Here is a 13,574-nt window from a genome sequence, read left to right as displayed (position 1 = left end):
CAAGGACCTTTGTGAACATTCTTGGGGCGGTCAAAAGGCCAAAGGGAAGATACTGGTAATGATCCATGCCAATGAGATGGGTGCATAGCTATATGAAAGTATGCACCCTGGAGGACTGGGCGAACCAGTAGACCAGATCTAAAGATGGAATTAGTGTTACATAAAGGTTCAGGATGGTAACTTTGGCAAGGATAAAGGTATTCAGAGTGCTGAGGTCTCCAGCTTCCTTTTATTTTGGGATCCAAGAAGTACCAGAAGCAGAACCCTTTTCTGATCGGGTTGGGGAGAATGGCTTCAATTACTTCCAGAAGCAGGAAAGATTTACCCTCTGCCTTAGGAGACCCTTGTGAGAAGGGTCCCTAAATAGGAACAGAGGGAGGGAAGGAGGGGGTATGCAGCTGAATTGGATGGAATATCCCTTCTAGGATCCATCTGTCTGAAGTAATGAGCTGTCAGGTAGGTAGGAAATGGGAGAAACTATTTCCATAGGGTGGAAGGAGGGTGGTTGTGTGCAGCATGAGATCCAGATTCATAACCCCCAACCAACAGGTCAAAATCATCATTGACTAGGAGGTGACTGTAGATGAGGTCCCCTTACTAGGAATTTGGACCTCTTTCTGGGTGGTCCTACTGGCCTCACAGAGGTTTGGTGTTGGAATTGGCAAGATCATTGTGCCATATGTAACTTGCTATAATTTCATGTTGAACAACGTTCAGGAAAACATCAAGCAGAACCAGAGATGGTAGAGAAGAATCTTCTCTTATACTCTTTGTGACCAGGACCCAAGGAAGATGGTACCAAAGCCTGGGTCAAAGGTAATTTCTCTGAGGAGCGCTTGAAGTCCTTGTGCTTGCAGGGCTCTGATCCTGGCACCAACAACAGTGCCATGCAGACCTGCTTGCCAAAAGACTTTTCAGTGTGAAGCATGGCAGACATCTTTTTTGCAAGTACTGGTATCTCAGCACTAGGCACCAGGATGCAAGGTCTCCTTGTTCCCTGGCCATAGAGGTGGTTTTTTTCCCTTCTTTTAGAGTCTCCCTCCAGGAAATTGGGTCTTTTCCTTTTAGGAGACTTTGAAGTGTCTGAAGCTGCCCCATGGCCTCTGCTTACCAGGGCTGGAGAAATCATTGGAGTACTATGAGTGGCTGAGGCCAATATACCAGAGAGTTAGGTGGTGATGGACCCAGCAGGTCTTAGGGAACATTCCATAAGAAGTGGCTTGAATCTATCTTCCCTCAGCTTTGTAAATCTGCTCTTGAAACTGGAACTTAGATGGGATGTGGGGCTCTCCAAGGCAGCTGGAATGCCTGTCACTAAGGGAACAAGACCCGCTGTTAAACCCAGGGATTTTGGCATAACCTGTGCCGGAAAGGCTGCAAACAAAACAGGGACCAAGGGCAAGGAGGACCTGACGGCACAGAAAAGGGGTGGGGAGGGGGGAAAGCTCCTAAAAGCACAAGCTTCTGCTAAAAAACAAAAAGCAATAAAACTAAACAAAAAGGAATACTAGTAAATAAAAGAATAAAACAAAGTAAGCCGTGTAGCTAACTCGCAGACACCACAATACTCTGTCTTGAGCTGCAGAGGGAGGGGTCCGCCCCTCCCTCTATACCAGTGGTTCTCAGCCTATTTACCATTGTGTAGGCCACATCCAATACTACTTGAAGGGCCCTGAGATTGTCACATGGGCAGCAGCTGTGTACTGATTGGGCCGTAAGCGACCCATGGGCCGCAGGTTGAGAACCACTGCTCTATACCCTCATTCCAGAGTTGGAGGATGCATTGGGCACAGGTGTAGACCCACGGACACTGCTGACCCAAAAAAAAAAAAAAAATCTCTGATCCAGAAGCCCGGTGTATGCACATCCTGATGTGGACCACCCATACAAACAAAACCATGAAGAACCACTCACAATACTGCCTGTTCATGCACTTTGCCTTCTTTACATTCATTCTGTTCCCACTAGTTAGGGCTTTTTCCTTCCCACCACCCACTTGCACCTTACTGGCTTTGGAGATTTACATGATCCACTTGCTTCAGCAGCAGAGCTAGTAAACTAGCCTGACGATGGCCTGGCAATTCTCTCCCCTGTGGTAATGATAGGCTCGGCAGGCTCCTGACCCTTGCTCTGGCCCCGGCCCCAGCTCCAATTAGAGCCATTTTTAACTCAGGCATAATTACCTGACTTTCTCAATTCCTTGTGATTGAGTGATCTGGCCTACATACTTAATCGGTAGAGTGTTATTACCCCAGGTATAGGACTGAAGGTTGAGGCCAAGCAGATGGTCCCTTAACGTTCTTATTTTAAAAGTCCTACTGTGCACTATAAAGTTATTGGCCCAACTTTCATCAAAATTGGCTTGATTTTTAAGTCTCAAAACGGATTTGAAGAAAAAATTCAGCCTGGAGCAACTGGGGAAAGAGTATTTTTTTCTTCACTTGAATAACAAAAGCGCCTGAAATGATTTTGCTAACACCTTGGGTTGAGACCAAGCATGGAAAATGTCAGCACTAAAATGGATTTGTTAAGGAAAGTTATGAACAAGTAAAAATGGGGAGTTCGAATGGAAGCTGGAATTCAGCCTTACAATATAATACCACTATCAGCACCTTCTTTAATACACACATATTTAGGAATAATTTCACTAAACACTAAAAAGCAGCCATATCTCAGTGTAATGTGGCAGCTGCTTAAAAGCACACAGCAATGCCACACAACTGTTTAGGAGCCTGATTCTGCAAGCACACACATGAATAACCTTACTCATAAGTAGTTCCACTGAAGACAACTGGATTACTCACAATAGTAGACACTACTCCTGGGAGTAAAGTGTTTGCAGGACTGGGTCCTAGGGCAGCACAAGAAATTAAATACTATATCTACTTAAAACTAAGAAAGGAATTTAGTTGGGCATAATTAAATACCCAAACTGGAGGTTAGTCAGAACACTGGGGCTAACAACTCTACTCTTACCAAAAATGCCTTGTGAATCTTTAGAGACACAAAGTGGGTGAGGTAATATCTTTTATTGGACTAACTTCAGAAGTTGGTCCAATAAAAGATATTACCTCACCCACCTTGTCTCTCTAATATCTTGGGATCAACACAGCTACAACAATACTGCAAACAACATTGGGGCTCTCTAACAATCACAAATATAGAGTTGTATATTCACAATCACAGATATACGTCTCTCTATAACTTATGTCAAAGATGCCTAGGTTATTTTTTTAAATATAAAGTGATAAGTTAGCTTGTGGGTGTGGATATGTATGTTTAATATATATACATACACACATATTTTACAGAGAAGCAGTACCGTTTCCATAGTAATGTTCCAACTTCCACTATAAAAATTCTTCGTTTCTGCACAGTTTGAAAAAAAAAAAAAAATCACTGGACTAATTCTGAATTATAGGTCATTTCAAATTATCCTGATTTGAAATTTTGGTTTTTTCCCCTACCACTTTTTTTAATCCCCTCTTGCTTGAAAATGGCTGGTAATTTCTCCCTGAACTTCCCCTATTGTTAAGTATCCTTGAAAGTTCATGCGTCAGTTATGTTTATAAAAAATAGGCTGCAATTAAGAAGGTTAACAATTTTGGTTGTTGAGAGTTTGAGTCCCAATCCTACTACCGTCAATGACAGAGTAACTGATTTCAGTTAAGCAAGACTGGGCATTATTGCCCCACTTCTGCTGGTTATTCTGCATGGGTGGACCCTTGCATGAGACACTGCTTCAGTATTAATTCAGGACCAGATTCTGATCTCAGATACTCCAATGTAAATCAGGCGTAGCTCCGCCAAGCACTGGAATAATTGAGAAGAGAATCTTCCTTGAGGGGGCAGAGCTACTGTGATCTACTGAATGACCAACACAATTCTGTGTGTTTAATTCAATGGTCTCCCATACAAGTGATAAGCAGGATCAACCTACCTTAAAGTTTTTGAGATCAAAGTAGATTACTGTCTGGGTGAATAGAGTGGAGTGTAATTATCTATTTTGAAGTACGTACCCAAGTAACTAATACATCAGCATTACACACACGCAATGACTGAATTGTTTACCTTTCTATATTTTCTACAACAGTGTAACTCCCCTGGTTACCTCTCACTTAGCATATACAGTAAAACAAAACAAAAATGGTGGCACACTTTCAAAAGAAGTAAAGAACAAAGGATCTTATTTAACTTCCAACACATTGTTTAACTTTCCTGCTTTTGATCAATAACATGAAAAGCTCTTCATAATTTTTCTCCCTCAACCAGCATAACATTGTTGTTCTTCCCACAGCTTGATCTGCACTTATGTATTTAATTTATAACAGTTTCCATGGAAGAGAAATATTTTTAAGAAGTGCTGACACAGCAAATGGATCTGTCTACCAAACCACAAATCTTTTCTAATGTTCATCTTAAACTGCAAGCAAATCTGGGAAACAAATTAATGATATAAATCATTATCATTACTTACATAAAAGGTACTCAATTGTAACCCTTTCAGAAAACTACAGCAGCCTAAAGTATTCTACAAGGAGAACATCTGCTTCCAATTAAATGTTCTAAAAATAGTCTTGCACATACATTTAGGACAAAGCCATCCCAGTTCTCTCTCATAATATTTCACATGTTTTTATAGATTCACAACATCATCAGTCTTGTCAGGACAGACATTCAAATTCAAAAACGATACGACTATTCTTTCTTTCCAATTTAGGGGGTAAAAAAAAGGAAGCAAAATTTAAATATGAATTTTTTTTAAAAGAAGTCTCGTCCATTGCTTTAAAATCTCTTCACAGCCACTTCTGTCAATTGCTAGTTAGCACAACTCAAAAGCAGTATCCCTCAAAAGGAGAACTCTTAAGGTAATTTAATACCATTTCGCTGTAAAAGGTTTTTAAATTACAAGACAACTCTGCTTTTTTTGTGTGCTAAGCTTCTGTTTCATTTTACACATTTTTTTCATACATGACTTTTGGAATAATTCAAAAAGTGAACTGGAACAAAACAAAAATTTGCATACAAAAGTTAGGGAGCAAGCTGGGCACTTGATCTATATGCTCATGCAGAAGACTAAGGGAGCATAAAAATGTCCTCTTACTCCTTTGTGTAGTCCAACATCACCAATATGTGCATGAGAGGGGAGAGAAAGCTCAGTGGGGCTGGTCCTCCTCCACCATGTAGGGGAGTGAAATTGGGTGGGGCTGGGAATGGGTAGTTGCTTGGCTCCACCTTCTTCTACAGTGCTGACCACCAGATCTGAGCCACCACTAAGGGGGAAGCAATCTAACTGGTTATAGCCAGTTGCAGATTTCCCCCCTGAAGCAAGGCAGGAAAGCAGGGAGCAACTGTGACTCAGGTCAGAATTCCTTCCCTTAGCTGCTCCTTGAGCAGCATGACTAGGTGGAAATTTCTCTATGGGCGATACGCAATGTCTTGAGCTAGCTCTAACAAGCAACATTACAGTAAGCAACAGGGAGCAGTCCTTGTCACAGAGTAGCTACATATATGTTCTAAGTTACTCCAGGGGTAAATGGTCTCAGGATTTGTAAGGGAGCGGGTGCGTAAAAGTAGCATATAGTCAGTTGCATACACTGACTTTTTACTAAGCCCAGTCTTGCCTTTTACAAAAAAATCTTCCCTAACCTTCCTAAAATCTTCCATTTCCCTAAGCGACATTTCAAACTCCTTCCCTTCCAAAGTTATCCCTGTGCTTTCTTTCCCAGATTCCTATCTGAAGAACAAAAAACCCACAAATGTTTGTCAAAACTTGTCAATAGATTTCAAGCAATTAATGTTAGCCACAGTATTCTGAGAGAGGTTTCTTGAAATTTAACTTTTTTCTATCAAAAATAAAATGTCACTTTGAATTGAGGCAAATGTTCATTTTAACCACTCAAAGATCTCGCTTTTTTTTTTTTTTTTTAAAAAAAGATTTCATTCAAATCAGGCAAATAATCATGTCTAGCTGGCAGACATTTTATTGGTGATGTATATAGTCATTTGATTTCATGTAAAGTCTTTCAGTCATTGCACAATGTTGTACTATAATAGTTAGAAAAATGAAAACTAACCTTTGAATCAGTGCCATTTATTGGTTTCCATTGTTCTCCATTCAAAATGTAGGGAATTATTATCTCATAATGTTCTGACTGGGTCTTTGACATCTGTTGCCTGGAGGATTCCAATTTACTGGCCACATTCTCTCCTGGGATAGGAAAAAAAAGTTTTGTGTTAGTAGGAAATAGGATCTGACAACATAATCCTTATTAAGGTGACTTGGCAGAATATTTCAAAACACAGTAAGTTCAAGGAAGAATGAAATATGAAAACATAACAGGCAGATGCTTCTTTCCATTGAAATCAATGGCAAAATCCTCATAGAATTCTAAGAGAACAGGAGACGGAACCCTCTGGCTGTTAAGGCTATTTCTACTTTTCAGCAAACTTTGCACTTCTGTAAAAAATGCAATGAAAATAGAGGCTGGATGGGAGAGTGAAAAGAAGGACTCAGTGGCTCGAGGTAGCAGAACAAAAGTAACAGTAGCTTGTGAGCAGTTGAAACCCCCCCAATCTTAAAACGAGATGTGTAGCCCTGGTGCCATACCATAATATTTGCACCCCTACTCCATACTGCAAAGTAGAGTAATTAATTAATAACAGTATCCTCTATTTAATATGACACAGAGGTAGTATAGTAAATATTTGTATCACGGTAGTGTTCAAAGCTCCTGATCAGTTTTGAAGCCCTGTTGTGCTGGATGTCGTACAAACACAGAAAAGAGACAATCCCTACCCTTAAAGGCTTACAGTCTAAAGACACAGACAAAGGGCAGGACATGGAGATACAACATGAGGAGCAATGAACCTGGTAAAGAATTGACCCTGTTTTGTTAGTTACTTATATTGTACTTATTTTTTGTGTCTTTAAATTTGGGGTAGGAGAAGGAAAGAAGGGCAAGTGAAATAGCTCGTCTGTCTAGCCACAATCAACAGATTGGGTTCTGCAGACCTCATGGCTAAGGGGAGCCTTAAAGAGGGACGTGAAAGAGGATGAGCTAGTATAGCTCAGATTTTATCAGGATTATTATTCCATATTCAAGGTAAGAAGTTAACAGGGAGATGGATCATTGCCCTTCAGCTGCATGTTTGCATGATCAGACCTACCGTGCACATAAAAATGTAGATAGGGTTTCTCTTCTGTGTAACCAGATCCCCGATTTCTCTTGGGTAATGTAAGCTTCCTACTATGCTTGTTACATAGTATTAGTTCCTAAAAGATAGATGATGATCACAGATTTCCTCTTATGTTCTTTCCATTTCTTTGGCTGAGTCAGTTGGTCCTCATAGTTTGAGCATTTGAGTCATTGCACAGACATAATGATACAGTTTTACGTTACTGAAGCCTCCAAGTTTATTGTGCATAAAGGGTTTAGCAATTTTAATCCTAGACTTTTTATTATTCCCCAAATACCTTTTAATCTACCCCATGTTATCCTTCTCCATGTGGAAATCTGCAGTTGTGCTCCACTTAATAAGTTAATATGAAATTTGTTCACCAAAAGCCTTAATACTCACTTATCTTAGCGGTCTCAAACTCCTCTATCTAGACACGCAAGCAAGTTACAAAGTATTTAGAATCCCTACATGTCCAGGATGCACATCAGTGAAGAAAATATCTGAGAGAGAGAACATAAGCCCTAACTGAGTTAATGCTCTACCTACACAGTCAGATTACTTAGGTTCATATTACAGTGTCAAAAAATAAAAAAAGCCATCTGCATGTAACATAATTTACTGGGCATTTTTCTATCCAAAAATACTAATGGTATTATGCTTGTCAAAGAGAACAGCTCTAAAAATCCCTGTCACAGGCTCTGGATTGGTGCTAAAAATAAATCTTAATTTATATAGGATGGGATGGTTCCCAAGTGGCATGGGGCGGGGGGGGGAAGAAAGTCAAGGTTCTTATTACACTCCTGCCTCACACCATCCAGCCATGCCCCCTCTTTAGGATATGGAGCACCTCTAGCTGCAGTATCATTTCTCTGTACTTTGCAAAGTCTCTAAAATTTGGTCTATCCTTTACACAGCTGCATACAGGTGAAGGAAGAGAAACAGCTACCTTTGTCCCTCGCAAGTAGTTCCTATTCTTGAAATATTGTACAAAACAGAGTACACCTGTCAATGCAATGCTTTTACTACAAATCTACATACCCACTCATTGCTCAGTGGTACAGCAGTGTATAACTGACAAAAAATGTAAACACTCCAGGAAATAAAAGTTAAGTAGGCTGCAGGCTAAAAAGAGAAAGAGTTAAAATGAGAGTTTGACTGCAATGCTTTAAAGTATGACCTGGAGAGACAAAAAAAGGATAATGAAGAAAATAGAGAGAGAGGAGGTATTAATATGATGAGAAAAGGTGTGGATATGAAAAGGAGCTATGGTGCCTATTCTGAATAAAGGGATATAGGTATATGGTAGGGTGTCTGGTGGAGAGATAAGTAAATAGTAAGAAATTAAAATAGAGTCCATAACAATCCAATTAAAAAGGGGGAATGCAAACAGAAGTCAAGCAGTCAAAAGAAGCCTGAAAGAAAGGGTGTCTAGAGTCAATGAACAGAAGGAAAAGGAACACAGAAATACAGCTTTGAACGGTGGACCCTATTTCGCCCTCAGACACAGCCATGCAATCCCATATCAGTGTCCAGCCTGAGTCGCTGAGCTGGACACTGGACAGATATGCTGGTGGTGAAGCAGAGCTAATTGGAGGAAGCATTAGATGGCTGAAGCAGTTCTCCTCCCTCAGCCTCCACCATAGTAATGAACACCAGGGAATCCTCACCACATAGAATGAGGCCCACCAGTATGGGACCCCAGAATCCTGCCTACATTCTTCCACAGTAGAACCCCCCTGATTCCACTGCGAGGGCTCCCTCCAGGGTATCTGAAATAAAGGCAATGAGCCATGATTTTCCTCCTAAAGGGAAAAGGCAGCCCAATGTGTATTTGAATCACAGAATCATAGAATATTAGGGTTGGAAGAGACCTCAGGAGGTCATCTAGTCCAATCCGCTGCTCAAAGCGGGACCAACACCAACTAAATCAATTTGAGCTCAATTAACATTTGGTGCTGATTTCACCATGAGTGGACTAATTAGAGAATCTGTGTATAAGAGTAACAAAAGTCATTAGCCAGCTTGAATAGAAAAAAAATTTCATGAGACGTGTCTGGTTTTTATGGATTTACCTGCTTTTCTCCTTAATCTATTAATTGCCTTCTCAACCCACACATACTGAGCCTGGTTTTACTGCCATGTTGTCAGGTTAAAACAGAAGTTAACTCCACTCAAGTGCGGGAAAATGATTTTATGATTAAGGCACTGGAATGAGACTCAGGAGACTGCTAAACACAGAGGATGGGGTGAAGATTAAAGAGAATCTAGGCATGGCTCAACATGGGATGATACCAGGGTTGCTAAGTGGAACGAGGAGGATATGGAAATAGAAATTACCACATCAGAGGTGGAAACTCAAACAGCTTAATGGGACTAAAACGGGGGGCCCAGATCATCTCCAGCCAAGAATATTAAAGGAACTGGCACATTAAATTGCAAGCTTAATAGGGTGAATCTTTAATAAATCTATAAACTTGTGGTTTATATTACTATACCCTATGACTGGAGAATTGCCAATACGGTTCCTATTTTTAAGAAAGGGAAAAAGGGTGATCCACAAAACTACAGGCTTGTTAGTTTGACCTCAATTGTATGCAAGGTCTTGAAACAAATTTTGAAAGGGAAAGTAGTTAAGGACATAGAGGTAAACAGTAATTATGGGTAAAAAACAACATGGTTTTATAAAAGGTAGATTGTACCAGACCTAATCTCTCCTTCTTTGAGAAGATACCTGATTTTTTTAGACAAAGGAAATGCAGTAGATCTAATCTATCTGGATTTCAGTGAGTCATTTCATATAGTTTCACATGGGAAATTATTAGCTAAATTGGAGAAGATGGGGATTAATAGGAGAACTGAAAGGTGGATAAGGAACTGGTTAAAGGGGAGACTACAACTGGTCATACTGAAAGGTGAACTGTTCGGCTGGAGAGAGATTACTAGTGGAATTCCTAAGGGATCTTTCTTGGGAACAGTCTCATTTAACATTTTCGTTAGTGACCTTGGCATAAAAAGTGAGACTCTGCTAATAAAATTTGAGAATGACACAAAATTGGGATATATAGCCAATACAGAGGAGGACAGAAATAAATACAAGAAGATTGGAGGACCTTGAAAACTGGAGTAATAGAAACAGGATGAAATTTAGAACTGCAAAGTCACGCACTTAGGGACTAACAACAAGAATTTTTGGTGTAAGCTGGGGATTTATGTGACAGAGGAGGAGAAAGACTTGGGTATATGGGTTGATCACAGGATGCTTATTAGCCACCAATGTGAGGCAGCTGTGAAAAAGGCTAAGTTGCAGTACTAGGATGCATCAGGCAAGGTATTTCCACTAAAGGTAGAAAACAATACACTCCGGATCTTAATCCAGCCAACACAAAACCAGAACCTGTAACAGTTCTAGACAAAGGACTGTATTCTTCTCTCCCAACATCAGTGGAGTTAAACTGGTGGATGGGTCATGAAGATCAGGCCTATAGTATTTTATAGACTCCAACACAGGTTATTTTTATATAGAATCATTCATATAAAGTTATCCCAGAACATTTCACAGCCAAATCCAGCCTTCGCATACAGATCTGAGCAAGGTGATTAGAATGTGGAAAAAATTCACAAATGTAGTATGCATTGATGTAATAGAGCCATGGTAAGGACTCCAGCATGGAGCCATGAAATTGATATGAATGACAGCCAACAACCCATGTAAGTAACACAGTGTCTACATGGACACTGCGTCACCCTAACTATACCGACATAAGCCCTATGCCTCTCGTGGAGGCAGAGTTATTATAACAGTGTAGTAGGGCACTTACACTGGCGGGAGCAAGGCTGTGGTGTGTACACCGAAACAGTTAGGTCGACATAAGCTGCCTTATGTCCACCTAACTATGGAGTGCGGACCAGGGCTAAGTCTCAAGTCCTCTACTTCTTTCACATTCTACTGAAGTGCTGTTGATCACATATGCTTTTAGAACACCTTGTTTTCCTTTTGCTTCTGTAATCCAGTCCCCTCACTGTTTTCTCTCTCTCTCTCTACTTCTCTTACCTCTTTTACTGCTTCCTTTGCTAGCTTTTCCTCCTCTTCTCTCTCCTTTCTCCATAAAAGTAATACAGGGTTCTCTCCCTGCTTCTTCCTTTTCCCCACTCTACATCTTACTCCTTGGAGACTTCACCTGCTCCCATGGTTTCTACTATAATGAGCTGTCAACATAGAGATAAAAGTCTACCTCTCTGAGCCTGTCCTGTTCTTCTGCACTCAGAGCCACACCTCTCTAACAGGTATTACCTTGGACAGCCACTGTCAGCGCATGCGCAATATGACCAAAATGCAACTTACTTTTATTCCCAATCCCTGTCACCACCATCCTCCTTGCCTCTTAGGCTCACAAACACAGCGTCATCTTTGACCTCTCCCTCGTCTCACACATGCATGAATATTGTTGCTACTTTTTCCACAATATTCCTTTCCACACTCAAAGGTAAAACACTGGTCCACCCTCCATGTCATCTCCCACTTGACTACTGCAACCTCTTTCTCTCTTGCCTCCCAGATACCAAGTTCACTCTCCTCCAATACTTCAAAATGTTACAAACAAAACCATGTCCTTGTCTATCAGTTACACCTTGTCACTCCTCCCACAGTTTAAATTGCTTCACTGGATTCCCCTTGACCATGAGAAGAAATTTTAAATTTCTTGCCCTCACCTTCATGGTCTTTCACAACTCAGCCCAGCCTGCTCTACATGTCTGGCTTGGTCTCCAGTTATGTTCCCTATCCTATTGGCTCTCCAGGGCTGACAAGTGTAGAAACCAGTAAAATGTTATTTTAATCACAGAAGTGAGCAGATATGATCCTGAATACACAAGGGAAAAAGTTTTGATTAGTAAAGAGGAGCCATTTTTATACAGTCACCTTTCAGAATAGACTCACCCTTTGTCATAAATATAAAGGGAAGGGTAAACCCCTTTGAACTCCCTCCTGGCCAGGGGAAAGCTCCTCTCACCTGTAAAGGGTTAAGAAGCTAAAGGTAACCTCGCTGGCACCTGACCAAAATGACCAATGAGGAGACAAGATACTTTCAAAAGCTGGGAGGAGGGAGAGAAACAAAGGGTCTGTGTGTCTGTCTATATTCTGTCTTTGCCGGGGATAGACCAGGAATGGAGTCTTAGAACTTTTAGTAAGTAATCTAGCTAGGTACGTGTTAGATTATGATTTCTTTAAATGGCTGAGAAAAGAACTGTGCTGAATAGAATAACTATTTCTGTCTGTGTATCTTTTTTGTAACTTAAGGTTTTGCCTAGAGGGGTTCTCTATGTTTTGAATCTAATTACCCTGTAAGGTATCTACCATCCTGATTTTAAAGGGGGGATTTCTTTATTTCTATTTACTTCTATTTTTATTAAAAGTCTTCTTGTAAGAAAACTGAATGTTTTTTCATTGTTCTCAGATCCAAGGGTTTGGGTCTGTGGTCACCTATGCAAATTGGTGAGGCTTTTTATCCAACATTTCCCAGGAAAGGGGGGGTGCCAGTGTTGGGAGGATTGTTCGTTGTTCTTAAGATCCAAGGGTCTGGGTCTGTAGTCACCTAGGCAAATTGGTGAGGCTTTTTACCAAACCTTGTCCAGGAAGTGGGGTGCAAGGTTTTGGGAAGTATTTTGGGGGGAAAGACGCGTCCAAACAGCTCTTCCCCAGTAACCAGTATTAGTTTGGTGGTGGTAGCGGCCAATCCAAGGACAAAGGGTGGAATATTTTGTACCTTGGGGAAGTTTTGACCTAAGCTGGTAAAGATAAGCTTAGGAGGTTTTTCATGCAGGTTCCCACATCTGTACCCCAGAGTTCAGAGTGGGGGAGGAACCTTGACATGGTGGCATAGTGGTGGGATTAACCTGAGATCAATTTGAGATTTTTTGAACTAGAAATACAGATTTTAAAAAGGAATTTTTTTTCCTTTGGAGCTGCTAGAAAAGCAGCTTGTTTTCTCTCTGCTTTGGAGCCAGAGCTGAGACAAAAGGGGATTATCTTTGTGAATTGCAGGTTTTCTTTGCCTGGAGGCAGGGTACTTAACTCCTGCAGGGAAATTCACAGTCTTCCAACCCAGACTTTTTTTTTTTCCCCCTAAAAGTGAATAGGGAGGGGGGTGTTCTACCCATTTGCCTGGAGACAAAAGTGGCAAGGTTTTTTATTTTAGGATTTTGATTTTTTTTGTTTTACAAGGAGCACAGGTTTGAAAAGGAAATTTTTTTTTCCTTTGGGCTGCTGGTAAGCAGGTTTCCAAGTAGTTGGAGGTTTTTTGCTTTGATTTGGGCCCAGAGCAGAGACAAGGGAATTGTCTTTTTCTGTAGGCTGACAATCACTATCAGAGAATAGGTATTCTATTCCAGCACAG

The 13,574-nt window shown here is 40.7% G+C and overlaps 1 protein-coding gene across 1 annotated transcript in view; it reads right to left on the bottom strand.

Moving 5' to 3' along the window:
• The window catches only part of ADAM12 (ADAM metallopeptidase domain 12), a 352,228-nt gene that overhangs the window by 311,087 nt on the left and 27,567 nt on the right, over window positions 1-13,574 (bottom strand). Inside the window, exon 2 of the mRNA XM_077821415.1 lies at window positions 6,078-6,211. Coding sequence (XP_077677541.1) covers window positions 6,078-6,211 — 134 coding nt within the window. The remainder of the gene's footprint in view (window positions 1-6,077; window positions 6,212-13,574) is intronic.

Source organism: Eretmochelys imbricata, chromosome 7 (assembly GCF_965152235.1).
Source record: "Eretmochelys imbricata isolate rEreImb1 chromosome 7, rEreImb1.hap1, whole genome shotgun sequence".
In the NCBI taxonomy this organism is placed as follows: domain Eukaryota; kingdom Metazoa; phylum Chordata; order Testudines; family Cheloniidae; genus Eretmochelys; species Eretmochelys imbricata.
This window is presented reverse-complemented; position numbering and strand designations above follow the sequence as displayed.